The 26325-nt window shown below is 39.8% G+C and overlaps 1 protein-coding gene across 1 annotated transcript in view; it reads left to right on the top strand.

Moving 5' to 3' along the window:
- park (parkin) overlaps positions 1-25615 on the top strand; it is a 100809-nt gene extending 75194 nt beyond the window's left edge. Inside the window, exons 7-8 of the mRNA XM_067146482.2 lie at positions 4747-4869; positions 24303-25615. Coding sequence (XP_067002583.2) covers positions 4747-4869; positions 24303-24497 — 318 coding nt within the window. The 3' untranslated portion in view covers positions 24498-25615. The remainder of the gene's footprint in view (positions 1-4746; positions 4870-24302) is intronic.
- The last annotated feature ends 710 nt before the right edge of the window (positions 25616-26325 follow it).

Below are 26325 nucleotides of genomic sequence, written 5' to 3'. Positions count from 1 at the left end.
GGGGCGAGCAAGGGATGTTTGAATTAGATCCATGAAACTAATTGTTATTAGTACCATCACATGGGGAAAACCATGGGTCGCCTTTACTTGCAAGTAGTACCACTATGTTAGGTACACGATAGGTTTGCGATTAGTAGCAGTAGTGGGTGGGTTACTATGGGTTTACAGTACCCGTGATCAGTATCACTATATGCGGAACACAACGGGCTTATGTTGTTTGTGATTGGTCTATTGTGAGAAACACCACGGGTCTGGGCATTGCCTGTGATTAGTAGCACTATATAAGCAACGCTGTGGGTCTGCATTGCCTGTGATTAGTACCCACTATGTGAGGAACACCATGGGATAGTACGAGTCCCTGTGATTAGTACACCTATGTGAGAATCACCATGGGTTTGCATTGCCTGCTAGTGGCGCCATTATGTGAGAAACACCACAGGTCTGAGTTACCTGTGTGATGTACACTACTTGTGAGTGGTACCATAACATTTGGAACACCGCGAGTCTACGCCACTCTTGATGAGTGCCACAACTAGAGAAATACCATGGTTCTACTTTACTAGTGGTAAGTACCATTATGAGGGGCTGTTGACGTGGATTTTGGACCCCTTTGGACAACAAGAATCGTCGATTCAGAATTGTGCTTTGTAAGCAGTCCCTTGGTCAGTAATACTAACTTTTCAATATCATTTCTAGGAAAGTGAGGCATTGCGGGTCAGATCCACTGATTGTTTTAAGTTCATAATCATTTTTCATCGTCATCTTTTTTCATTCTAGCCAGTGGATCGATTTTGGAATTATTTTTAACTTTCAGTATTGTGAGTTGTCTCCGCTGATTATTTTAAATTCATATTTATCTTTTCATTCTTCATCATCATGTTTTAAATTCTAGTCAGTGGATGAATTTTGGACTTTAAAATTGTCATTGTATTTCGTCTCATTTCGTACCATTTGGGGCCGACGCCCCTTTAAACAACAAGCATCATCATCAGACTGTCAAGTGAATTGCTATGGAGATCGTTCCAACAAATTTTTGAAGGCTTTGTACACCTGTCAGTGTTTTCTGTATATTAACCAAATGCTAGACAGAAACAGAAGTACAGCAGAAACCAAATCTTTGGAACAGCAAGTATAAAGAGTCTGGACTAAGTATCAGTAAAACAAAAACTCTTGAAATGACTATCAACAAGCAAGGCACAGATTCAAATATTTTCCTGGTTATTGCAGTCTGTTTCTAACTTCAGATACCCTGGAAGTCATCATCATCATTTCCCTTTATCCAACTTTAGCCGGGTAGGGGCAAATATGGTTCCTCTCCACTTTCTTTGGTCTTTTCACCACTCCTCCTCCAATACTGTGTCCCAGTCCAGGTTTCTTTCTATAAAACTGTGTTGGATTGTAACCTTCCATCTCAATCGTGGTTGTCCACGGCCTCTCTTTCCTTACATTTGGAAGTATCATTTCAAAAGATAACGCAGCAAACCAAGAAATACTTCATGGAACTCAGAAAGCTTCTCAGTTTTATTTTTAAGTGAGAAATCTACTCTGGGATGATAAAATACTCCAGAAAGCAAAATTGACCATGTTTTATACCTACTTCATTTCAATTCTCACATATGGACTCGAGGCATGTACCCTGCATAACAAGGCAGATAGTAAAATTCAGTCAACAGAAATGAAATTCATCAGGACAATGAACCAAAAGACCAGGAAGGACAAGATTAGAAATGAAACAAACAGGAAGGAGACTGGCATAGAAATACTTGTTACTAAGTTTTTAAGAAGACTCAGGCTACAATGGTTTGGACATGTTATGTGGATGGACAGAGCAAGAATAGCAAGGAATTACTTTGACAGAGAAGTGAAAGGGTAGAGGCCAGTAGGGAGACCAAGGAGTCGATGGATATACACAGTGAAATCAGTTAGCAAGAGGAATGCCAAGTGGGAGGACATAGTGGAACAGAAACTATACTTTGTCAAGAAGAAGTGGCGAGTGCTTGTACACAACACCCAGGAAACTGGAGCTGGAAGATGATGATGATGATGATGATGATGATGATGATTATTATTATTATTATTATTATTATTATTATTATTATTATTAGGCTATATTTTTTCACCAGAAAGAAGAGATCAAACCAAGATCAGCAATAATGCAAAACAATATGTAATTGTAAAGGGCCACAGAGAGCGAGGACGCGAGTATGCCTCGACAAGCCGCTAACAGACAGAGACATGCCCATTAATGTGCCTCAGAATCTGGGGACGATGTGAAATGTGGACAAAATCATGCACATGTTAGGTGATTGTCCCGTCAACCATAGGTATTTCAGCTAATCACATATAAAGTACAACTGTCCAAACTCCATTAAATTGTGTCATTTAATAATTCACTAATGTTCATTTAATATTCCCTATATCATTTCCAAAACAATGTTAAATATTATTATTGCACCACATTGCACTCTTAGCTGGACTAATGAGGTGAGAGGAAGCACAAGAAAAGTTCTTCTTTAAGATAAGACAATTATTAGAAAGGTGTACACAGAATTTTAACATAAATGTTTTTGCACTTCTTAATAATATTCATCAGTTCCTAATAAAGAATAAATAAAATAAATCATAATTTTAAAAGTGTGATGTGATAGAATCTGATGATCTATTTTTAATTAATGTTATTTTTCAGGTATAATCTGTTATTAATTTCTTTTTTGTACTAGTTTAGTTTTGAGAGTCTGAAAACATCACTGTTATAGAAGAACACCCAGGATGTCAGCAAACTTTTTGGCTCGAGCACAATGTAGTGGCCTGTTAAATGGGATGTTTAGAGTTTCCTTTTCCAGAAACTCCTTAAACATAGCAGCATCAATGTCGCTGTATGTCACAGTTTTCATGTGTTTTCTAATGGGACCTATGGTATTTGAATTCACAGTTTTATCAGTTTCCTGCCTTTTCTTTAAAAATGTTGCCACTGTCAGTTATGATAGTCCGTACTACACTGACTGACAGAGCAAATGCAACACCAAGAAGGAGTGGTCAGAACTTTATGCCAATTGCAGGGTAGACTGACGTCACTGAGGTATGCTCATGATGTGAAATGCGCCGCTGTGCTGCGCACGTAGCGAACGATAAATGGGACACGGCGTTGGCGAATGGCCCACTTCGTACCGTGATTTCTCAGCCGACAGTCATTGTAGAACGTGTTGTCGTGTGCCACAGGACACGTGTATAGCTAAGAATGTCAACGGAGGCATTTCCAGCAGACAGACGACTTTACGAGGGGTATGGTGATCGGGCTGAGAAGGGCAGGTTGGTTGCTTCGTCAAATCGCAGCCGATACCCATAGGGATGTGTCCACGGTGCAGCGCCTGTGGCGAAGATGGTTGGCGCAGGGACATATGGCACGTGCGAGGGGTCCAGGCGCAGCCCGAGTGACGTCAGCACGCGAGGATCGGCGCATCCGCCGCCAAGCGGTGGCAGCCACGCACGCCACGTCAACCGCCATTCTTCAGCATGTGCAAGACACCCTGGCTGTTCCAATATCGACCAGAACAATTTCCTGTCGATTGGTTGAAGGAGGCCTGCACTCCCGGCGTCCGCTCAGAAGACTACCATTGACTCCACAGCATAGACGTGCACGCCTGGCATGGTGCCATGCTAGAGCGACTTGGATGAGGGAATGGCGGAACGTCGTGTTCTCCGATGAGTCACGCTTCTGTTCTGTCAGTGATAGTCACCGCAGACGAGTGTGGCGTCGGAGTGTGGAGAAAGGTCAAATCCGGCAGTAACTGTGGAGCGCCCTACCGCTAGACAACGCGGCATCATGGTTTGGGGTGCTATTGCGTATGATTCCACGTCACCTCTAGTGCGTATTCAAGGCACGTTAAATGCCCACCGCTACGTGCAGCATGTGCTGCGGCCGGTGGCACTCCCGTACCTTCAGGGGCTGCCCAATGCTCTGTTTCAGCAGGATAATGCCCGCCCACACACTGCTCGCATCTCCCAACAGGCTCTACGAGGTGTACAGATGCTTCCGTGGCCAGCGTACTCTCCGGATCTCTCACCAATCGAACACGTGTGGGATCTCATTGGACGCCGTTTGCAAACTCTGCCCCAGCCTCGTACGGATGACCAACTGTGGCAAATGGTTGGCAGAGAATGGAGAACCATCCCTCAGGACACCATCCGCACTCTTATTGACTCTGTACCTCGACGTGTTTCTGCGTGCATCGCCGCTCGCGGTGGTCCTACATCCTACTGAGTCGATGCCGTGCGCATTGTGTAACCTGCATATCGGTTTGAAATAAACATCAATTATTCGTCCGTGCCGTCTCTGTTTTTTCCCCAACTTTCATCCCTTTCGAACCACTCCTCCTTGGTGTTGCATTTGCTCTATCAGTCAGTGTATTTCACTACTTCAGTTTGTATTATTCCTGCATTTATATAATTACAGCTAATTTGAGATGCAGACTAATTTAACTACAAGAACCTGAAGCCATGCTGACTTAATTTTACAAATTAGTTACACCTTAGAATCCCCGATCTACTAATAGTCACACTGCTTGCTGTTTCTATGATAACACGTCAGGTATCCAACATGTTTTGGAATTCTTATTTTTCTCTATATGACTTAATTCATCACTTATGTGTTCCTTTCATTACCTATTTATTATGATTTAATCATTTTCGTGAGTTAATTTTGAAATGAGTATTCAAAACTGACACACTGTTTTTTTGTTTGTGCAGTTTGTCTTCTGTCGTCAGTGCCTGCAAGGGTATCACATAGGCAACTGTGCACAGGAGAGTGAAGGGACATCAGGACCTAAAGGAAATTGTGATTATGCTGTGGATCCCAATAGGGCAGCTCAGGTACTGTGATTTTCAGTTACCTGTCAGCATGATTTTCTTGGAGTGATAATTCATATAGAAAATAGAAATGTTAAATTTATTCTTGTGTTTATATTTGTCTACAAAAGTTTAACGCATTGAAGATGGCCATATTTGAATGTGCTACCCTCCAGAAATCACTACCATTATATGTTTTGAGATTCCTATAATTTATACTAAATTCCTCCACAATTACTCCATCTTTCATACTTCATATCAGCTCGCACTCGCACATCATTCATATCGTCAACACTGTTGCTCTTGATCCCCTTAATGGAAGTTCCATTAATCTCAGCATTACCATTCTGACACATCAGTGATTTAACATTAATCTCCTCACTTGCACTAACATTCACAACACCATATATTTTCCTCAAAGACTCCTCATCCACCAAACAACCTTCACCACTTTCACAAAAAGCTTCCTTTTCAATTTCTGGAACTTCCACAAGAGCATCTATCATTACATTGTTATTGCCATCAACACTAGCTCATAGCTCTGACAAATCTTCCTTAATATCTTCACACCCCTTGTCCCCAAAATCTCTCCAATGATCAATTTCCCTCCTTACTTTATCAATTTGCCAGGCTGAGTGGCTGAGTTAGGTACACTGTATTCACAATGGCTGCTGCTCAATAACGACTCATTCCAAGCAGTAATGATTAACAAACTTTGCCGATACACGAGAACACATTCGTGGAGTTTATGAAACTAAATATTTACACGAGGCACTGGCCTTTTGACTCCAACTTGGCAGGTTCGAATCCTGGCTCAGTTCGGTGGTATTTGAAGGTGCTCACATACATCAGCCACATGTCGGTAGATTTACTGGCACATAAAAGAACTCCTGCATGACAAAATTCTGGCACCCCAGCGTCTTCCAAAACTGCAAAAGTACTACCCCAATCATTAATTGCTATACCACGCTTCTCAATTACCTCCCCTCATTCACTTATCATTTTACTACTCTCATCGAGTGCCTTACTCGACTCCTCTCTTACTCCCTTCCATTGATTAGACAGTTCCTTTATCTTTTCAAGTAACAGTCTCATAAGGTCATTATAAGCCCACCCCCCTCCAATACTACTTTGATTTTCCCCACTACTCCTTCCTTTTTCGCCCTCCATCACTGCACAGTTTTCGCAAATGATTCACCCTTATTACTATCTCCACTCTGTACACTCGTATTTAAGCTCTCCTTTGTACTACTTCCACTCACAGGCATAATTTTCTGCTGTATACTTCTACCCCTTAATTCCAAAATATCACTTACACTTCAACTCTTCCTCATACATTCAAATACTTTAACACAAGTGCACCTAGGTCTCCTATGTATTTGGACCTCATTCGAGCCTCACATTCTGGCACCAATTGTACCTTGCCTAATAGAACTCGCCACACGCTTATTGTGACAATTGCAACTCGACAACAACCCACTAATATATATCCAACCACTGGGTGACAGTTGTAATTTTAACAAATGCTCCAATGTTGTGGCACAAATTACGACTTACTGAAATATTCACAAGAAACCACATGAATGACATTTTCAGAATTTCAAACTTAACAATTTTTTCATGCCAATATTACAGGTACAAGTAGCAATCATTAAACCAGATTGGGAAAAATCCAAGATTCAGAATCTTAACACTTTGGGCTTTAAGCCCCTAGCTTTACATTTCCTGAGCTACAAGCTCAAATTTACAACCGAGCACAAATTATTCAGGGGCAGAAATCCCCTAATTCAATAGCACTTGCTCTCCAAAATCTAAATATCCAGCCTTCCAGAGGCACTCTTTACAATTACAAAATTTTGGAAAAGAGCTAACAGGCTCTCAGTTTCTTCTAGCCTATTCAAGGCAATATCCGAACATTACAATCACTCGCCCATCAAGGCACAACTTACAAATTGAAAGGTAATGTTATACAGAGGTATCTAGTACCCAACCTACGGGGCCTTTGCGGGAAATAACAGGTTAAGTAAATGGCCTGAAACACAAATTGAATGGAGGCGTATACTTGCACTCCTAGATATGAACACTAAAACAACCTAAGGGGCTCTAGGCCGATGAAACAAGGGCTATTCCCAAACTACTGAGGTGACTCGTATAGAATTTGCATTACCACAATACAGAATGGAAAACAGTTATGAAACGTAGTCTTCTCAAACCAAGATGAAGGGGAGCTCGAGAGGGTACATCACTCTTTATCCCTGATTTACTGTTAATGATTTATGAAGTTTTTACATTTACCGGCAGGAAGTTACATTTTTAGAAAAGAAGGTTACATAGTTAACGATTCGGACCTTTCCCTCGGTGCGGAGTTCGCAAGAAAGAAAGATGTTATGTGGCCATTACCTTGTAGATGTACTGCTGACCGAAGAAAGAGGCCACCCGCCTCCTGCTTTGATACACACACTTAGTAAGATGACGATCAATTGGCCAAGAGACGTGAAAAGCCACAGTTTATAAACCCTCAGGGAAGGTTCGAGATCATTCAAGATGAATCAGGAAACGCCCTCTTGATTTTGTTGGTTAAACACAAGGTGAAGAAGAAATGCGGGATTGGTTGGAAATTAATTACATAAATTAGGGATTGGCTGGATTCGAAACTGGTGGAAATAAAAGGAAGAATTGCCAACCCAAAAATAAATGAGCATCAATCAGTTACCAAAAACCTAGAAATACAAAACTTCTTTAAATCATAAGTTCTTTCACTTCGCACCAGGGTGCATGATCATAGTTTTTGTAGTGTCATCTGTGGAAAAAATGTCCAAACTTCGTGATAAATGGCAAACAAAACAAGGAGAACTTCACTGAGGTTATGCAACTGCAATAAAAGACCCACATGTAGCCATCAGACCCAGAAGATCATCAAGAACTAGCAACGTAGAAATAGGAACCTGGGAAACGCACTTCACTCATATTCTTAACAATGCAAGGAAACAGGCGGCGTACGAAATTGAATACAACAACCAGCTTGAAGTGATACCTCCCATCACCAAAGCAGAGGTGTTAGACACTATCAAAGCTACAAAATGCAAAAAAGCCGCTGGACCGGACGGGTTTTATAATGAGCACCTTAAAGAATCTAGCATCTAGCAGAAATATGGTCCAAACTGTTTAATAAATGCCTAGAATTAGGAAATATTCCCGATGAATGGAGAAAATCAACAATTATAACCCTCTATAAAGGGAAAGGTGAAACCAACGACCCAAACTCATACAGAAAAATCGCTCTAGAAAGCAATATCTTCAAGCTGTTAACAAGAATCCTAACCAACAGGATAGTTGAAGAAGTAGACCCCAAAATGCCAGAAGAGCAATTTGGATTTAGAAGAGAAAGAGGAACCCTGCATGCAATTCAAAACCTACTCACTGACATAGAAGAAGCACAACGTCTTCACAAAGGAAAATTTTATGCAGTCTTCATAGACTATACAAAAGCCTTCGACATAATAGACAGGAAGAAACTAATGTCAAAACTCCAAACTATGATTGGAAATACTCCCCTTACAGCTTTAATAAGAAATATTCTGGCATACAACCAGATCACCATAGACGATGCAACCCATAAAACAAAGGAAATCACCCAAACTAATGGAGTGCTGCAAGTTGATCCACTCAGCCCCATACTATTCAATATTGCCACCGCGGATGTAACAAAAGCAATCAGAGAAAGAGCAAAGGATGCAGTGATCTACATATATGCAGACGACATGGTCCTAGGGTCAGCAAAGAAGGAAGAGCTCCAACACGCTTTCTCGGCACTGGCTGAATGGGCAGGAAATAACAGTCTGAAAATAAACTGGACAAAAACTCAACAGATGGTCTTTCGGAAAGGCGGACGAAATGCAGCAAACAACAACGTAGAATACGAAGACGGCAAAGTGGAAATAGTAAACTCATTCAAATACCTGGGAATAACCTTGCAGACTACTGGGACGTTCAGACTACACATAAAAGACAAAGCAGTTGCAGCCATGAAAGCCATGTACGACATTAACAATCTACAGCAGTTATCCTTAAAAACAGCTATGCGCCTATTTGACACAACGATCCTACCAATACTCACCTATGGAATCCACTTGATGTGGGAAAGACTAACAAAGAGAGACCTGGCCACCATAGAAGGAGTTAAGGCAAAATTCCTAAAGACCATAATGGGCATCTCAAAATACACGCATTCCCACCTAACATACGAACTAGCACGGGAGCCCTTCTTTATTGAAGAACTGAGAATAAAACTACCACTGCCATCCACAACGAATGTAGAAGCACACCTAGTGGAGAGGCGGAAGAAGAGAGAAGAAATTCCGCTAGAGTTCTACAGCACAGATGCCATGTTGGATCAAAATTGGACGAACGCCAACCAGAAGCTAAGACATGTGATAATAAAACTAGCAGTACACGGGTACCACCATACAATATGTAAAAATATGTCTTATCACGACCCAATTGAAAAATGTGAGTGTTCGCTGTGTGATCAGTTCTGTGACATATATCACATCACAAGATGTAAAAACAACAACAAATCTCTATGCGATTATAGCAAAGACTAAAACGGTCAATAATCTCTGTAATGCACATTCGTGCGCTTTTCTAATGATGATAATAATAATAATAATAATAATAATAATAATAATAATAATAATAACAAAATTACATAATATTTTAGTGGTGACATCTTCTGATTGAAGTTCCAAGTCTGTGTAGTTTCAGTTTCATTGATTTACCAATAGAGGAGTTCGTTTAGGCGAGTTTTGAATGCGCAGCGTTGAGGTGTACCTCCCGGTACATTGAGAAAAAAGGATTCCCCCCCCCCACATTTGATTAAATTTAGCTTCATAGATAAATTTGTTCACCACTGTAATGATATTACAGAAAATAAACATCATGTAAAACGAGCATAAAAGACTTCTTTCAATATTGCAGGATGTTCGATCATGAATTACAAGAAACCATTTCTACTGGTATAACATTACCTGACACTCATTCATCCCTGAAAATAATAGGGTAATTTGCCAGGTATGACTCCACTAATGAAAGAAACTGTAGATTGTTAAATGGCTTGATTTACTGCACTGAGAACCCTAATTGATCTATGGTTCATCATAAACTCTCAACATTAATACATACTCACAACTTAAACATATCACTGGACACAAAACAAATTATATGCTCAATGAGAGATTCCCACAACACTGGTCTCACTACCAACATATTTGAGTCTTCCATCGTATAAGAAAATAACGATATTTGTAAGATGAAGACAAACATACTACAAAGAAAGTAACACTAAGTACATCCTTAACTCTGTTTACACAGCACTTTTGCAGCTTATGGACCTTATAGTTAATCTTGATTCGTATGGAGAGCTGGCTAATGTTTTCTCGACAGATCCCCAAAACATTGCATGGTTGAGGTTATGTCGCAAGATATCACAGCTGAGTTTGGTACACTGTATTCACAACGGCTGCTACTCAATCACGACTCGTTCCAAGCAATGATGATTAACAAACTTCGCCAATACACGAGAACACATTAGTGGAGTTTATGAAGTAAATATTTACATGAATGTACAAATTGTAGTTTTAAAGCTGTCAGTAATAAAATTGCAACAAACAAGTCACACATACAAATGCAGTAGACGATGGTCTTTGCCCATATTAATAATCAGTCTAAATTAGAACCACCATCAGAGTTGTCACACTCCGAACAAGGATCAGAGTCACAGTATCACAGTCAGAAACAGTGTGTGAGAAGAGAATGAATGCATCGCCACAACACTAGCCCTTTTAAAGCCAATGCTCCATGTGTATGTTCGTCTGATAGACAGCTTCTCTACCTTCCTGGACTATGAGCATCTTACAATCTGTGATGTAGAGGTTTCAAATTCAAATGTCCAGAGCTCTGATAGGCTGCTAGGACGTCTAACATCCAATGCCTGAGGCGCTATTCAATTGTCACATTGATGAATATGCATCTACTAGCTGTTACCCGCGCCTTCCCTCGCGAGGATTTCATACTTTGGTAAAATTAATCTTCCCCGATACCGCATTAAGACAATATCTGAAAATCCTTTAAGTATAAAAACGCACTGAAAAATTTACCACAGAACCCATCTGTAAACTACGTTTGTTATATTGCCTTTTGGGGCTAAGATGACAAGGCTATTGGCAGAGCTATCTCTGGAACATGTGCATGGAACTCTACGCGTGAGAAACAGTCCTCTTTCAAGTCAAGAAGAAAAAAATTTCTATATTTTTAAAGGACATTCCAAATACCTATTTTAATGTCTATAACATCTTCATTTTATGAGATATAAGTATGCTCATGAAAAGAATTCAACTCCTCCTTCACTTATTTTCAACCCTTGTTAATTGGCTACTCCAAAAACAAATAAATAAATATTTCCTTATTTTCAAAAGAGTTTCCAAATACTGTACCAATTTTCACATCTGTAACATCTTCAGTTTTTGAGATATAAGTATCCTTATGAAAAAATAATTCAACTCCTTCCTCATATCTTTTCATCCCACACCCTCCCCTTGAGTGGATTTTCCAAAAACAAAAATTTGTAACACCTGTAACATGTTAGGTTTTTGTGATATATTGTAGATATACTCATTTTAAAAATTTACCCACTTTTTTGATTCTTTTCACCTTAAGTGGATTTTCCTAAAACAAAAGTATGTGTTTCCTTATTTTAAAGGAGATTCTAAATACCAGTGTTTACGTTTGTAGCGTGTTAAGTTTATGAGATGTACCAATTTTCACGTCTTAACAGCATTTTGAGATACATGCATCCTCGTGAAAAGGATTCAACCCCTTTTTCACTTTTACCTCCTCTCCGTATTTGCATTTTCCGAAAATACAAAATATGTTTGTTTATTTTTAAAGGAGATTCCTAATAACAATTTTCACGTCCTAAGTTCTTCCTTAATGAACACCTTCACTCTAATATAAATACTGTATGTTCCCGAAATTTCATTTTTTTAAATGTCCAGTAGTTTTGGCTCAGCGATGATGAATCAGTCAGCCAGTCTTTACTTTTCACGCCTGTATATATTTTCTTCTTTCTTCTTCTTCTTTTATGACCACATAGGATCACTTTAGTCAGTCCGTCGTTCAGGTCTCTTTGAAGGGATTGTTCGGGCTTTGCGGTCCTCCCAGTACTTCTTCAGACGCTCCGATCTTCGTGCCCTTTCCTCAGTTGAAAATGTACGTGTTGTTGGTTTGTTTTGTGTAAGGGTAAAGCGGAGGTTTGTATTCTTGAGTTCTGTATTCAATTTTATCTTATTTGTGGTGTCTTCTGTTGTAAGGCCTATTTCCTTCAGATCCTCTCTTACTTCTCTGATCCATTTACATTCTGTTGTGGTATTTTTTGAGACGAGATTGTGTTGTACTAGTTGTTTCAGAAGTCTCAAATCCTGCATCCTCATGATATGTCCAAAGAATCCCAGTCTCCTCTTACGCATAGTATCTGTAATGGGTTCTAGCTCTTTGTACACGACTTTGTTAGGTATTAACCGCCACTGTCCATCTTTCTGGTATTTTTGTTGATGCAGGTTCTTCCAATCCTCCTTTCAATTTTCTGATGTCTGTCAGTCTTTGATTGTTTATTCAGGTAAAAGAGTGTTTCTGCTGCATATGTAGCTTCCGGTTTTATAACTGTGTTGTAGTGTTTTATTTTTGTATTTATTGATAGACATTTCTTTTTGTAGATATCTCATGTTAATTTTTGTGCTTTAGCTAATCAATTTGTTCTTACTTGGATTGAGATTTTTTCATTTAAGTTATGTGTTATTACTTCTCCAAGATATTAAAACTGAGTTACCATTTTGATTTTATTACCATTTATGATGACTTCTTTTAGCTGTGTTGGTTTTTGGGGCATAATTTCTGTTTTTTCAAATGATATTTTGAGGCCAATTTTATTTGCAATGTTTTGAAGTTCTGATATCTGGGTTTTTGCTTCTTTTATGTCCACTGCTAGTAATGCTAAATCGTCAGCAAAACCCAGGCAATTTGTTTTGATTTTTCGGCCAATCTTTATTTTGGGGGGACATTTTCTAAACCATTCCCTCATTACCATTTCTAGAGCACAGTTAAATAATAGTGGTGAGAGCCCATCTCCCTGCCGTAGTCCAGTTTTAATTTCCGATGTCTCTGATGTTTCACCCCTAAACTTCACTTTTGATTTGGTATTTGTGAGAGTCAATTTTATCATGTTTATTAATTTGGGGTGTAGTCCAAGGTGTCTTAAAATTTTAAACAGAGATTCTCTATGGATGCAATCATAAGCTTTCTTGAAATCTACAAATGTTATCACCATATCTCTGTTTCTTCTCCTGTTATAGTCCATTATCAACTTAAGACTCATGATCTGATCAGGACAGCTCCTCCAGGGTCTGAAACCTCCTTGATATTCTCCTAGTTCTTTCTCAAGTTGTAAACTTATCCTATTAAGGATGATTATTGAAAATATTTTGTATGTTATGTCTAGGAGCGAGATTCCCCTGTAGTTATTAGGGTCGGTTTTGACCCCTTTTTTGTGCAGTGGATGAATGAGGGCTGTTGTCCAGTGTTCTGGTAGTTCTTCTTTAATCCAGATAGAGACAAGTTGTTGATGGAGGGCAACTTTTGCTGATGTTCCTGCATGTTTAGGATTCAATCTCCAGCTCGCAGGATCCAGGTTCCAGCATTGTAGATGAAGATTGAGAACACTAGTATCTAGACTAGTCTCATTTTACGGTTTACTGAAAAGAAGCAATCCTTCCAAATATTGTATGAGACAATTGGGTCATGATGTATCACTTTAGCAATACTCACTCACTCACTCACTCACTCACTCGGTACAATACAGGCTCAGCACAATGAAATTTATTTTATGTAATCATCATGTAAGTAATAATAATAATAACTTAAATGTTTCCACCTTTTCAATACAATATATTCACAAGATTACAAAATTATACGGTACTAGTTTCGACCCATCTAGGGGTCATCATCAGCCGTATTGGAGCAAAGATCATTTGTGGCGAAATCCTAAGACAATATTATTTTAAAGAATAACAAGTGAAATGAGATGTTATGGTAATAGTTAATAATACAAGGAATATACATAATAAGAGGTTTTTAACAAAGAATAAAGTATAAATGGGGTGTTGTAAAAATTATAATCATGGAAATCAGTAAGTTCTTGTATTGAAATGAAATATGGCTTAGGAAGAGGGCTTAAGGTGGGGCTGAAGGGTGCGGGAGAAAGTGTAATTGTCTTGGAAAAGTACCTTTGATTAAATTTAGGATTGAGTTTAGGTTGGCTGCATTATTGTTTCTGAGGAAAGTGATAAATAGATCGAAGAGTATGTTGGGTTTCTCTGAGATTTCATTGAGATTGTGACTGGCATTAAAGTATTGGTCTAGGTGTATGTAGTAATTTTCCATTATGTTCAGTAAAGGGCCCTTGTTTGCTAATACGAGGATGTCCATGTCTTGTTCAATATTGGTGAAATTATGGTTATAATCTTGCATGTGTTGGCCGATGGCTGAAAACTTGTTGTATTTTATTGCGTTAGTGTGCTCGTGGTATCTGATAATGAAGTTTCTCCCGGTTTGCCCGATGTAGGTTTTTTTACAGGTGGTACATTTGATCCTATAAACTCCTGATTTTAAAAAACTGCTGGTCTTGTTGATGTGTGAAGTATTGTATAAAACATTCATGTTCTTATTGTTGGTTTTGAAGGCTATTTTAACGCCTTGTTTCTTAAAGATGTTGGTTAACTTGTAGATATCATTGTTGAACGTGAAGGTGGAAAATGTTAGAGGTTTGGTTATTTCTTTTTTGAGGGTAGTTTTTGGGCGATGTTTGTGTTTATTGATTATCCTTTCTATAAAATGATTGCTGAAGCCGTTGAATTTTGCGATTCCGCGGATTGTGTTGAGTTCGTTTTTTAGATCTTTATTGGACATAGGTATGCTGAAGGCTCGGTGAACTAGGCTGTTGTATGTGGCTCGTTTGTGGGACTGGGGGTGCACTGAATCTTGGCGAATGGTGGAGGCTGTTTGAGTGGGTTTTCTGAAAATTTTATAACTGAAAGAATCTGAGTTTCTAGTGATGAATGTTTTATACAATACTTCACACATTAACAAGACCAGCAGTTTTTTAAAATCAGGAGTTTATAGGATCAAATGTACCACCTGTAAAAAAACCTACATCGGGCAAACCGGGAGAAACTTCATTATCAGATACCACGAGCACACTAACGCAATAAAATACAACAAGTTTTCAGCCATCGGCCAACACATGCAAGATTATAACCATAATTTCACCAATATTGAACAAGACATGGACATCCTCGTATTAGCAAACAAGGGCCCTTTACTGAACATAATGGAAAATTACTACATACACCTAGACCAATACTTTAATGCCAGTCACAATCTCAATGAAATCTCAGAGAAACCCAACATACTCTTCGATCTATTTATCACTTTCCTCAGAAACAATAATGCAGCCAACCTAAACTCAATCCTAAATTTAATCAAAGGTACTTTTCCAAGACAATTACACTTTCTCCCGCACCCTTCAGCCCCACCTTAAGCCCTCTTCCTAAGCCATATTTCATTTCAATACAAGAACTTACTGATTTCCATGATTATAATTTTTACAACACCCCATTTATACTTTATTCTTTGTTAAAAACCTCTTATTATGTATATTCCTTGTATTATTAACTATTACCATAACATCTCATTTCACTTGTTATTCTTTAAAATAATATTGTCTTAGGATTTCGCCACAAATGATCTTTGCTCCAATACGGCTGATGATGACCCCTAGATGGGTCGAAACTAGTACCGTATAATTTTGTAATCTTGTGAATATATTGTATTGAAAAGGTGGAAACATTTAAGTTATTATTATTATTACTTATATATCGTTCAATACGGACCAAAAACATGAAATTCATAACCATCAATAATCATCATGTATTTGACCATGGCAATCCTCTTTCTGATCTATATATCACAACTGTTGTACTCTGAACATTATAGCTTCTAAATTGATGTTTTGGCTCTATTTGGTGGTTGTGCACAGATTGCAGACATCCAGCCATCCCAAGCTGCCATTCATAATGATTTATATTGCCTGAGAGCAATATTGAAACCTAGTTGCAAACTGTATTGTGTACATTCACCACATGGTTAAGCTACCTTGCTCGGTGTATACGGTATTCAGTATAGTTCACAATCTTTTGCATTTTCTTCAGTAATTTGTGTTTTTCATATGGTTATTCCTAGTCTTCATCTCTCTAGTATAGTACAGTATAGCATAGTTTACAGTTTAACATAGCATAAATAAAATAGCCTGTAGTTGTTAATAGGTTTGACAGTTCATTGTAGCTGTAGTTTTATTTACATCCATATGGTGGTTAGTGTATAGTTCATCTGTGTTTAACATGTCTTGGTTTAGTTCGAAAGGCTAGTAGCAAGAATGTAGTTCTGAGATCAGTGAAGTATTCCCTTTGTAGGCTATAACCTGCTTCCTGTGCCAGATTTTAGCTGGGAGTCATTTATTATTTCTTTTATTCGTAATAATTTATTCTCATATTCTTGTTTTAGTGCCTGATGTTATTAGAGGTTTACCCACTGACACTGCAACTGACGAAAACTGCCACTACCTCGTGAACAGTCGAGATTTTCTTTTGAAGACGCAGGGCAAGTTCTCTGCGAAACGTAAAGAATTTCACTTTATTTGCTTGACGCGGCATAAGCCCAAAAAGCCTATATCATGTCTATAAGCAACTCTGAAGATTTTTATCAATTAGTTTTCACCCGTGTGAGTATGGTATTATATTTTATGATCGCTGTGTGTCTCATTCGTATTGCTTCAGGTTCTCATTTTCATAACATTCTGTTCACCCATTTTCTTGTGGCTCAGTGTTGATATGGATTAAGCAACAAAAGTATGAATTAATGAATATCTCTGTTATCACAACCAGTATAGTGAAACTGTATCAGACATAAATGATTGGAAATTGTATTCTATAAAACTTTTGTAACGTAGTATACAGGGTTATACACCTAACATGTTACACGGGAATAATTTCTAAACGATTAAAGATATTGGCATTTTGTTTTCATATTCGTAAATGGTACCCAGGGTCTTGTTAAATAACGTGCCACTTAGTCTCATGGGGTGATTAATAACTGAGATATTGATACTAACTCCATATTTTTAAATGGAACTGCACAAATTCATACAGCTCGACTAAAAGTTCATCTGCGTTCAAGTTCAAATATGTAAGTATTTTAAAAATCAGACAAGTACTTTTTGAGATATAAATAAGAACAGCATGCGCAGTTTTGCATGCCGCATCAGACGGCGTGAAGTCGGGCAAGGACATATTGACGTGCAAGCAGTTTCCTGGGAGTGAGTTGAGCCACAGAATGGATACCAGGCATGTAAGCACCTCGCACGCATGTGATGGGTTTGCGAAGTGTGTATGACAAGCGAACTCATGACAGGACACGGAGGGTTGATGTGTTTAAAAGGAATAAAATAAGTATTTTGCCTTGAAAGAAACATAACTAAGGCTATAATTGTCACTGGTTTTAGTGTATAGTTCATACTACTGTTTGAGTTGAGAAATAAGCATAACAAAAAACACCGGAAGAGCTCCTTCTAGAAACTCAGTTGAATAATGTCCGAGGTAGACTTCATTGGGAATGACCCTAAGGGCGTAGGAATGAGAACATAACGACGACTCGTCAGTGTAATTGTTATGAGGCGGGCATTTTGGCACTTTGTATTTAGAGACCGTGTTGGCAACGAGTTCAGTACTTTATGTGGCAAAGCCATTCGTGGCTAATCGTTGATTGGCTGGAGGCTGTCACAACAATAAACATAAGAGGTAGGTGATGTTTGAATACGTGTGTCTCAGTAAAAAATGAAATGGCGTATGGCTTTTAGTGCCGGGAGTGTCCGAGGACAAGTTTGGTTCACCAGGTGCAGGTCTTTGGATTTCATTTGACGCCCATAGGTGACCTGCGTGTCATGATGAGGATGAAATGATTATGAAGACGACACATACACCCAGACCCTGTGCCAGCGAAATTAATCAATTATGGTTAAAATTCCCGACCCTGCCGAGAATCAAACCCAGGACCCCTGTGACCAAAGCCCAGCACGCTAACCATTTAGCCATGGAGCCGGACTGCATCTCAGTGATCCGCATACACAATGTGTCTATTTAATTATGTACTCGAAATGTTGACCATCAATGGCAATGCACATTTGCAGTCGTGTCGCGAGGGATGATCTCACAGACCGAAGAGTTTCCCTCGATATTGCAGCACATGTTGCGATGATATGTCACTTGAGATCCTGTGGTGTTGTTGGAGCATACACGTAGACTATTTCGTGCACGTACCCCTGAGGAAAAAGTCCAGCGGTGTCAAATAAGGTGACTGTGCTGGCCACCTGAAGGCGCTTCCACGTCCGATCCATCGACCGGGGAATATCTCGTTTAAGACTTGCCAGGTCACAAGCGAATAGTGGGCAGAAGACCCGTCGTGCTGGAACCACATATCCTGTCGTATGTTAAGGGGTTCGTTTTCCAGGAGAACCGGTAATGCTTCTGATCGAAATTCAGCATACCTGTTTCCCGTTAAGGTACTTTCAAGAAAATATGGCCCTACTACATGGATGCCGATTATCCCGCACCATACATTGACACTCCATTTCTGCTGATGATCCACCTGCCTGAGCGAGTGTGAGTTCTTACAAGACCAATAATGCATATTCCGTAGATTGATATATCCATGGTTGCTGAAAGTCGCTTGATCAGTGAAGAGATGTCTCTGCAGTAAGTTCCTCTCGTCCCGTGCTCGCGAAGAACAACACGGCAGAAATCCACACGTTGTCTTTAATCTCGCTCATCAAGTTGTTGATGCAAAGATATGTGATAGGGATGAAACTTGGGTCGCTGTAGAATGCGAATGACACTTGCCTGGCTTATTCCGGCATCACGCGCAGTTGCGTGTGAGGTAGTATGTGGATTATGGGCGACCGCCGCCAGAACATCTATTGCCTTCTCTTCCCCTGTCGCTGGTGTGCTTCTGTTTCTCTTCACATTATTATTCCAGTGTCCGTTCTGCAACAACTTGCGGCAAAGGCGTCGTATTGTCATACGTGACAGATGAACCCGGGCGGTATACCTCTCAGCGTACAGTTGCAAAGCTCTCCTAGAACTCCTTCCACACTCTCCGTACAGGAGAAGCATGTCCAATTTCTTCAGACGTACTCTAGACGTACTCCAAAACTGTAGTGTACGTAACATGAGGCCCGTGAGACACAGGGCGGACAAGACCTTCCCCTCCTACGCCCTCTAATAGCAGCTACACTACCTCATCTTACTATTTCCATTTGTTTGCAGGACGTGTGTCATTCACACTGTGATTGCGTGACAAAATCCACACTTTCGAACACTAAGTCTACTCCAGAACAGTAATGTTATACGGTCGCACTTTCATTAATGCATCTTATTGTTTGGGTTCCTCTCCAGATGTACGTGATTAAGACACTCGAAAGAGTACAGAGAATAATTGTTGTTATTTCATTTCCGGGGGTTGGACATCATGGTCGTGTAGCCTCATGCTGTGTGTGTGTGTGTGTGTGTGTGTGTGTGTGTGTGTGTGTGTGTGTGTGTGTGTGTGTGTGTGTGTGTGTGTGTGTGTGTGTGTGTGTGTGTGTGTGTGTGTGTGTGTGTGTGTGTGTGTGTGTGTGTGTGTGTGTGTGTGTGTGTGTGTGTGTGTGTGTGTGTGTGTGTGTGTGTGTGTGTGTGTGTGTGTGTGTGTGTGTGTGTGTGTGTGTGTGTGTGTGTGTGTGTGTGTGTGTGTGTGTGTGTGTGTGTGTGTGTGTGTGTGTGTGTGTGTGTGTGTGTGTGTGTGTGTGTTAGTTACTGTATTTGTAATTCAGGTGAGGAATTGGGACGGAGGTGGCCGTTGTAGTAAGTAAGGAACCATCCCGACATTTGCCTGGAGTAGCGGTGGGAAACCACGGAAACACTTCCAGGATAGCTGAGATGGGTACCGAACCCACCTCTTCTTCGTTTTGCCTCACAAGGCTGAGTGTACACCGTTCCAGCCCTACAACCAGAATTAAATGGCTTACCATAGCCGGGAATTGAACCCGGACCACCGTGGTGACAGCTACGAATGCTAGCCGCTACACGTGATTAAAAAACTCGACAGACTGCTCTGCATTTGGGAGAGCCACAGGTTCGAGTCCTTCCTCGTCCAACATGAAAGTGATTTACATGGAGTCCCATGTTCAACACCAGGCAAATACCGCATAGGTACCTTTGGGATAGGCCATGGCAGTCGCCCAGGTGGTAGATTCCCTATCTGTTGTTTTCCAAGCCTCAGTACTGTACCGTACCCATCTTCATAATATCCCGGGCTAGTCGCGGCAGAGACGTGGTCACCGTTCGAAAAAAATTATATGGGCAAAACTAAATTCAACTGTCATCATGAGCAATATACCAAAGGTACATGACAGGAATTCGGGTACATAGACTGCGTGAATAAGACAGAGAAGTGGGGGGTACAATGGATTTATTAAAGACATTAACTCATTCACTAACGACATGAAATATAACAACATTCAGCCTGTTGGCCTCAAAAAAACCAAAATGAAATATGTGCCCCACACATGTCCATGTGAAACACAAATTTATAACACTAGGGACTCAGCCCTACTAAAGACACACGACTTGGAACTGACTTCGGATGAATACATTTTAAATTTAAGTCGACGCAAGATTCGCTTCAATGTCATGAGTCCCTAATGGGATGCGCTTCAGAAAGTGTCTATACATGACCGCGGTAGATAGGTAAACACACTAGTAACCGATCCAAACTATACATATTTACATATCAATAACAAAATCAATTCAACACTAGCCCTGAGCTGCAACTTATGATTACACAGATTCTAAATATGTGGCCGTCCACATAGCAATTGGATGGCATGAATGCCAGCGACCATCTATTTAGCAAACAAGCTAATAAAACACACAAATAATCTAATGCAACGCTGGTCACGCCGACATCTAATACAAAGGAAATAAAACAAACACAAAGAAAACAAATCAGTCGTCACCATCTCATACAAATCATGGATCAAACCAGATAAGCATGATAACACATGTAAATAAAGTGGGCGTATGGGACCTGTAAAATAAAAACGAGAAATATGCATAAATGCTCCATATGTGGTCATCGGGATTTTTCCTCAGCAGGCAGACACATGGTTTACGCCCAGAAGTCAGATGCAAGGGCCATTCGTTCTGAAAAACACTTCCACTATCGCAAACAGCTGGTACCTGTAACTTCCTGACTTGTCGGGAGAAAATGCGAATAACGGTCCACCTAGCCCTCTACGAAAACACGGCCTTGGGGCGGTACACTTGACTTCTCAAGAAAAGGGTTGGTCTCTACCTGCTAACTCTCGTTCGGAGACAAGGATAAATTCACAACCTTTGCAGCACTATTACTGCTTCTTACTTATAATCACCTGCGATCTCAATTCGCAGATTTAAAATAAATGCACATCAATATGGGCGGCAGGCTCTCTCATATAAATACACACATCACATACTGTAAATCCTGAGACCATACTCGGGCCTTTCATTTTGCAGTGCACGGGTTCTCCCCCTCCTTATGTCATGGCTACGGCAATTCCAGCCTCCTTCACATGTCTCAATCCATCAACCCCTGAATTATTCATCATTATACTCGTGATTCCACATGGCTCACATAACCTGCCCCAGGTTAACAATCATCTATAACGTGCACTTCCGGCGTCTTACATGGCCGGTCAGTTGTTCGATAAAAAGCGTTAATCGTCCTTCCCTAGTGTAGTAATGACGCTATCTAACAACATTGAATTTCCGTGATTCTGCTTCCTGACCACATCTGAAATTCCCATGCATGAATAAAAAAAAAGATATATGATAAAACTACAACTGTAATCTGATCCCCCATACATCATCACCAGCGTATAGCCTTTGTAAATGATGATCAGAGCTTGCATACTGACCACATAATGGAATACACTGAAAAACACAAAACAACACTTCTACAACTACACTGGCATACCCTCAAACCCATCTAATCTAGCAAAAAAAAATAAAAAATAAAAAGGAAAACAAAGGCATGCATCAGCCCAGGACATAATTACTGTAAATTGAATTGAAAAACCACTGTGCCCTCTGGCTGACAATTAACTTTAAATTATTTATATACATCTGATCTAAACTAGTGTGCAACTATTGCCCAGGCATGCTAAAATATGACAAAGAGCTTATCTTGCGCCAGCTTACATGGCCACTGGCGTCATCACGAACTTAGGCCATGGTCATCTCAGTCTTCAGGATGTGGGAAGTCAGTCCATCGATGCTCGGCGCGGGCTCCATAGCGCTGATTGATGTTGGTCCTGTAACAGTTGAATTAGGCACCGTATTCTTCACCGCTAGTCACACACGTGTGTGAGATCACGCCCTTAATGCTTGGCCGTTAACTGACTACGGCCTGCAAGCAAAAATTTAGTTTGTCCCGCTCACCATTAATTTAAGGGCAACTCGGCCCAGACGTGAAGAGTCCTTGGCGCGGCAACACAACACACGATTACGAGAGTTCCCCGATCGCGCCCGCGAAATGTCGTTATTACATATGTACCGATCACTCCAGGATCGAATTAATATACTGCACATACATTGTGCCACTGTTGATCACAGCTATTCATTGTATTATCTCGAATACGTATCACTGGCTCAGTCTCAAACATCAGAACAAAGCGTCCTCCGGTAAATATAGTCTCGGCGTGCGAGCGACCTTCCGGCACGAAATTCAGACAGAGAATGAGGTGACGCTCCCTTGTTACTAGCAGTTATAAAGACTCTTCGAGTTTTTCAAAGAACGGAACTCCCTTCTGAAGAATAGAAAGTCTGTTGAGCGGCGGTTTAGTTTAAATGAGAAGCCGTTGATAAATGCGAAAGAACATCTATGCCTTAAGTAGGCACCAAATATATTCTCAGGCATCAGAAAATTACGCTTGTCTATCTGGACACATCAGAACTGTGGAATATCGGCGCAATGACAGATTATTATCATAAAAGAAACTGGTACAAAGATGCGGTTAAGAGGGTTGGTTATCCTGCCATCGCAGTTCGCCAGTTCACAGAGCCCTCCTACTAGCTCGTGATTGGCGGATTTCGAAACTGGCTTGACAAAGAGTACTGCGGCGGTTTCCAGCAATTACGTTCAAATTTAAACAAAATTTGTTGTCTGAAGCCATCCGCGGGCCGCTCCCCTTAATGCTAGCGTGGTCAGGTATCTAACCGTCTTCCACACAGACTCCCACGCAAAGCCATATTGCGCAATAAGTCCACAGTGTTCTATCACAATTAAAATTTGCCAATGAAACATATGATGATATGCTTCAGTACATCACATTATGTTTACAATACATGCCTGGTATCCGTTCTGAGGCTGAACTCACTCCCAGTAAACTGCTTGTCGTCAATATATCCTTGCCAGACTGCACGCCGTCTGATGCGGCATGCGAAACATCGCATGCTGTTCTTATTTATATCTCAAAAAGTACTTGTCCAATTTTTAAAATACTTACATATTTGAACTTGTACGCAGTTGAACTTTTAGGCCAGCTGTATAAATTTGTGATATTCCATTTAAAAATATGGATTTAGTATCAATATCTCGGTTATTAATCACCCCATGAGAATAAGTAACACGTTATTTTACAAGACCCTGGTTACCATTTACGAATATGAAGTTATTTCCGTGTAACATGTTAGGTGAATAACCCTGTATATTGATAGGACCACTAATAACATAGATATCCAGGAGATAGTGGGTTCGAATCCCACTGTCAGCCCTGATTTCCCATTATCACACCAGGCAAATGCTGGGGCTGTACCTTAATTAAGACCACGGCTGCTTCCTTCCCATTGCTAGGCCTTTCCTATCCCATCGTTGCCATAAGACCTATCTGTGTCAGTGGGACATAACCAAATAGCAAAAATAAAAATAAAAAATAAACTACTACCATGTTACTCAGTCTGAATAAAATTATTTATAGCCTAAAGTGTAGTATCTTATTCCCTAACTTTACATACTGATTTTTATCAAAGGAAATGTACACACAAAACTCTTATATTTTTGTAGGATATTTTAATGCATTAGTCTTATTGGTCTAGATAAGCTTCCCATGCAGTGTTTTTCTCTTGAAACTTGCTGTGTTCCCAGTAAACAATTGATACTTGTAAACAGAGAGGCCTCCTTAAATGTATTAATGAAAATTATTTTCTCGTCAATTTTTCCAGGCCCGATGGGATGAAGCCAGTAAAGTAACGATCAAGGTTTCCACAAAGCCATGTCCCAAGTGCCGCACCCCAACAGAACGTGATGGTGGCTGCATGCACATGGTGTGCACACGTCCTCAGTGTGGGTTCCATTGGTGCTGGGTCTGTCAGACGGAGTGGACTCGTGATTGTATGGGCAGCCATTGGTTTGGCTAGTTAGTTCTTCGAGACATCAAGAACTGTGGAAGTAGAACCACAGAAAACGAAGTACCTGGAATGTTAATCAAAATATATTTTGAATATTTACAAATTCTTACTGTCAGAAAGAACAGGACTGTAAGAAAATTGGCATTATGAATTATTCATAACTAAGATATTTTGATATTTGCATCCTTGTACTAATATGACTACTCTTCTCCTTAATTTGCCTGTCTAACATATCTCAGTCAACTTTCCTTCTGTTCTACCATCCAACAGCTAGATTGTTGTTGTGTCTTTCAGGTCCACTTTTCATGGGTCTGCGCAAGTGTGTATTCTTAATCACTTATCAGTCACCACTGATCTGCATTTAGGGCAGTCGCCCAGGTGGCACAGATTCCCTATCTGTTGTTTACCTAGTTTTTTCTTAAATAATTGCAAAGAATTTGGAAATTCATTGAACATCACCTTCGGTAAATTATTCCAGTCCCTAACTCCTCTTCCTATTAATGAATATTTACCTCAATTTGCCCTCTTGAATTCCAACTTTATCTTCATATTAATCTACTAATGTCATTCCACTCCATGTCTCCACTGACAGCTCAGATTATACCATTTATATTACAGAAATAGATTTCCATAGGGAACCTAAAATATTTTTCTTGAATGAGTAAATTTATAATAACAATGCCTCCACGGTATGCACTAGCCATGTGTTTTTGTAGGTGTGCTAGTTACCAAATGATGATCCCAAATTGGCACACTGGTGCAAAATGCTGGCAACAGAAATGAGTTAGCTGGAAAATTTACCATGTCCAGTAACAGACCAATTATATTGGCAGCTCGTCTCCTTTGACCAAAGTCTTCCCAGCCCAAACTATGCAACATTTTTGTAGTGCTACTGTTTTGTCAGAAATTACCCAGAACAAATCAAGCTGCTTTTCTTTGGATTTTTTCCAATTCTCTAATCAAATAATCATGGTGGGGGTCCCATACACTGGAACCATACTCTAGTTGGGGATCTTACCAGAGACTTATATGACCTCTCCTTTACTTCTTATTACAATCCCTAAATACCTTCATAACCATGTGCAGAGATCTATAATGTTTATTTACATTCCCATTTATGTGATTACCGCAATGAAGATCTTTCCTTATATTAACACCTAGGTACTTACACTGATCCCCAAAAGGAACTTTCACCCCATTAGTGCAGTAATTTAAACTGTGAGGACTTTTCCTATTAGTGAAACTCACAACCTGACTTTTAACCCTGTTTATCATCATTGCCTGCTGTCCTTCTCTATTGTTTGAGGTCTTTTTTTCAGTTGCTCACAATCTTGTAACTTGTTTATTATTCTCTACAGTATAACATCATCTACAAAAGGCCTTATCTCTGATTCCACTTCTTTACTCATATCGTTTATATATTTAAGAAAACATAAAGGTCCAATAATTTTGCCTCAGAATTCCCCTCTTTATGATTACAGGATCAGATAATGCTCACCTACTCTAATTTTCTGAGTTCTGTTTTCTAGAAATATAGCCACCCATTCAGTCACTCTTTTGTCTAGTCCTTTTGCACTAATTTTTGCCAGTAGTCTCCCATGATCTACCCTACCAAATGCCTTAGATTAGTCCATCATGATATAGTCCATTTGACCTCCTGAATCCAAGATATAGCATATATCTTGCTCAAATCCTACAGGTTGAGTTTCAGTGGTATAATCTTTCCTAAACTTGAAATGCCTTCTGTCAAATGAGTTATCAATTCTGCAAACATGTCTAATCAGAAAGAATTATTTTCCAAATCTCACATTCAATACATGTCAAACTGATTGGCCTG

The sequence above is a fragment of the Anabrus simplex genome, chromosome 4 (assembly GCF_040414725.1).
Source record: "Anabrus simplex isolate iqAnaSimp1 chromosome 4, ASM4041472v1, whole genome shotgun sequence".
NCBI classification, from domain to species: domain Eukaryota; kingdom Metazoa; phylum Arthropoda; class Insecta; order Orthoptera; family Tettigoniidae; genus Anabrus; species Anabrus simplex.
This window is presented reverse-complemented; position numbering and strand designations above follow the sequence as displayed.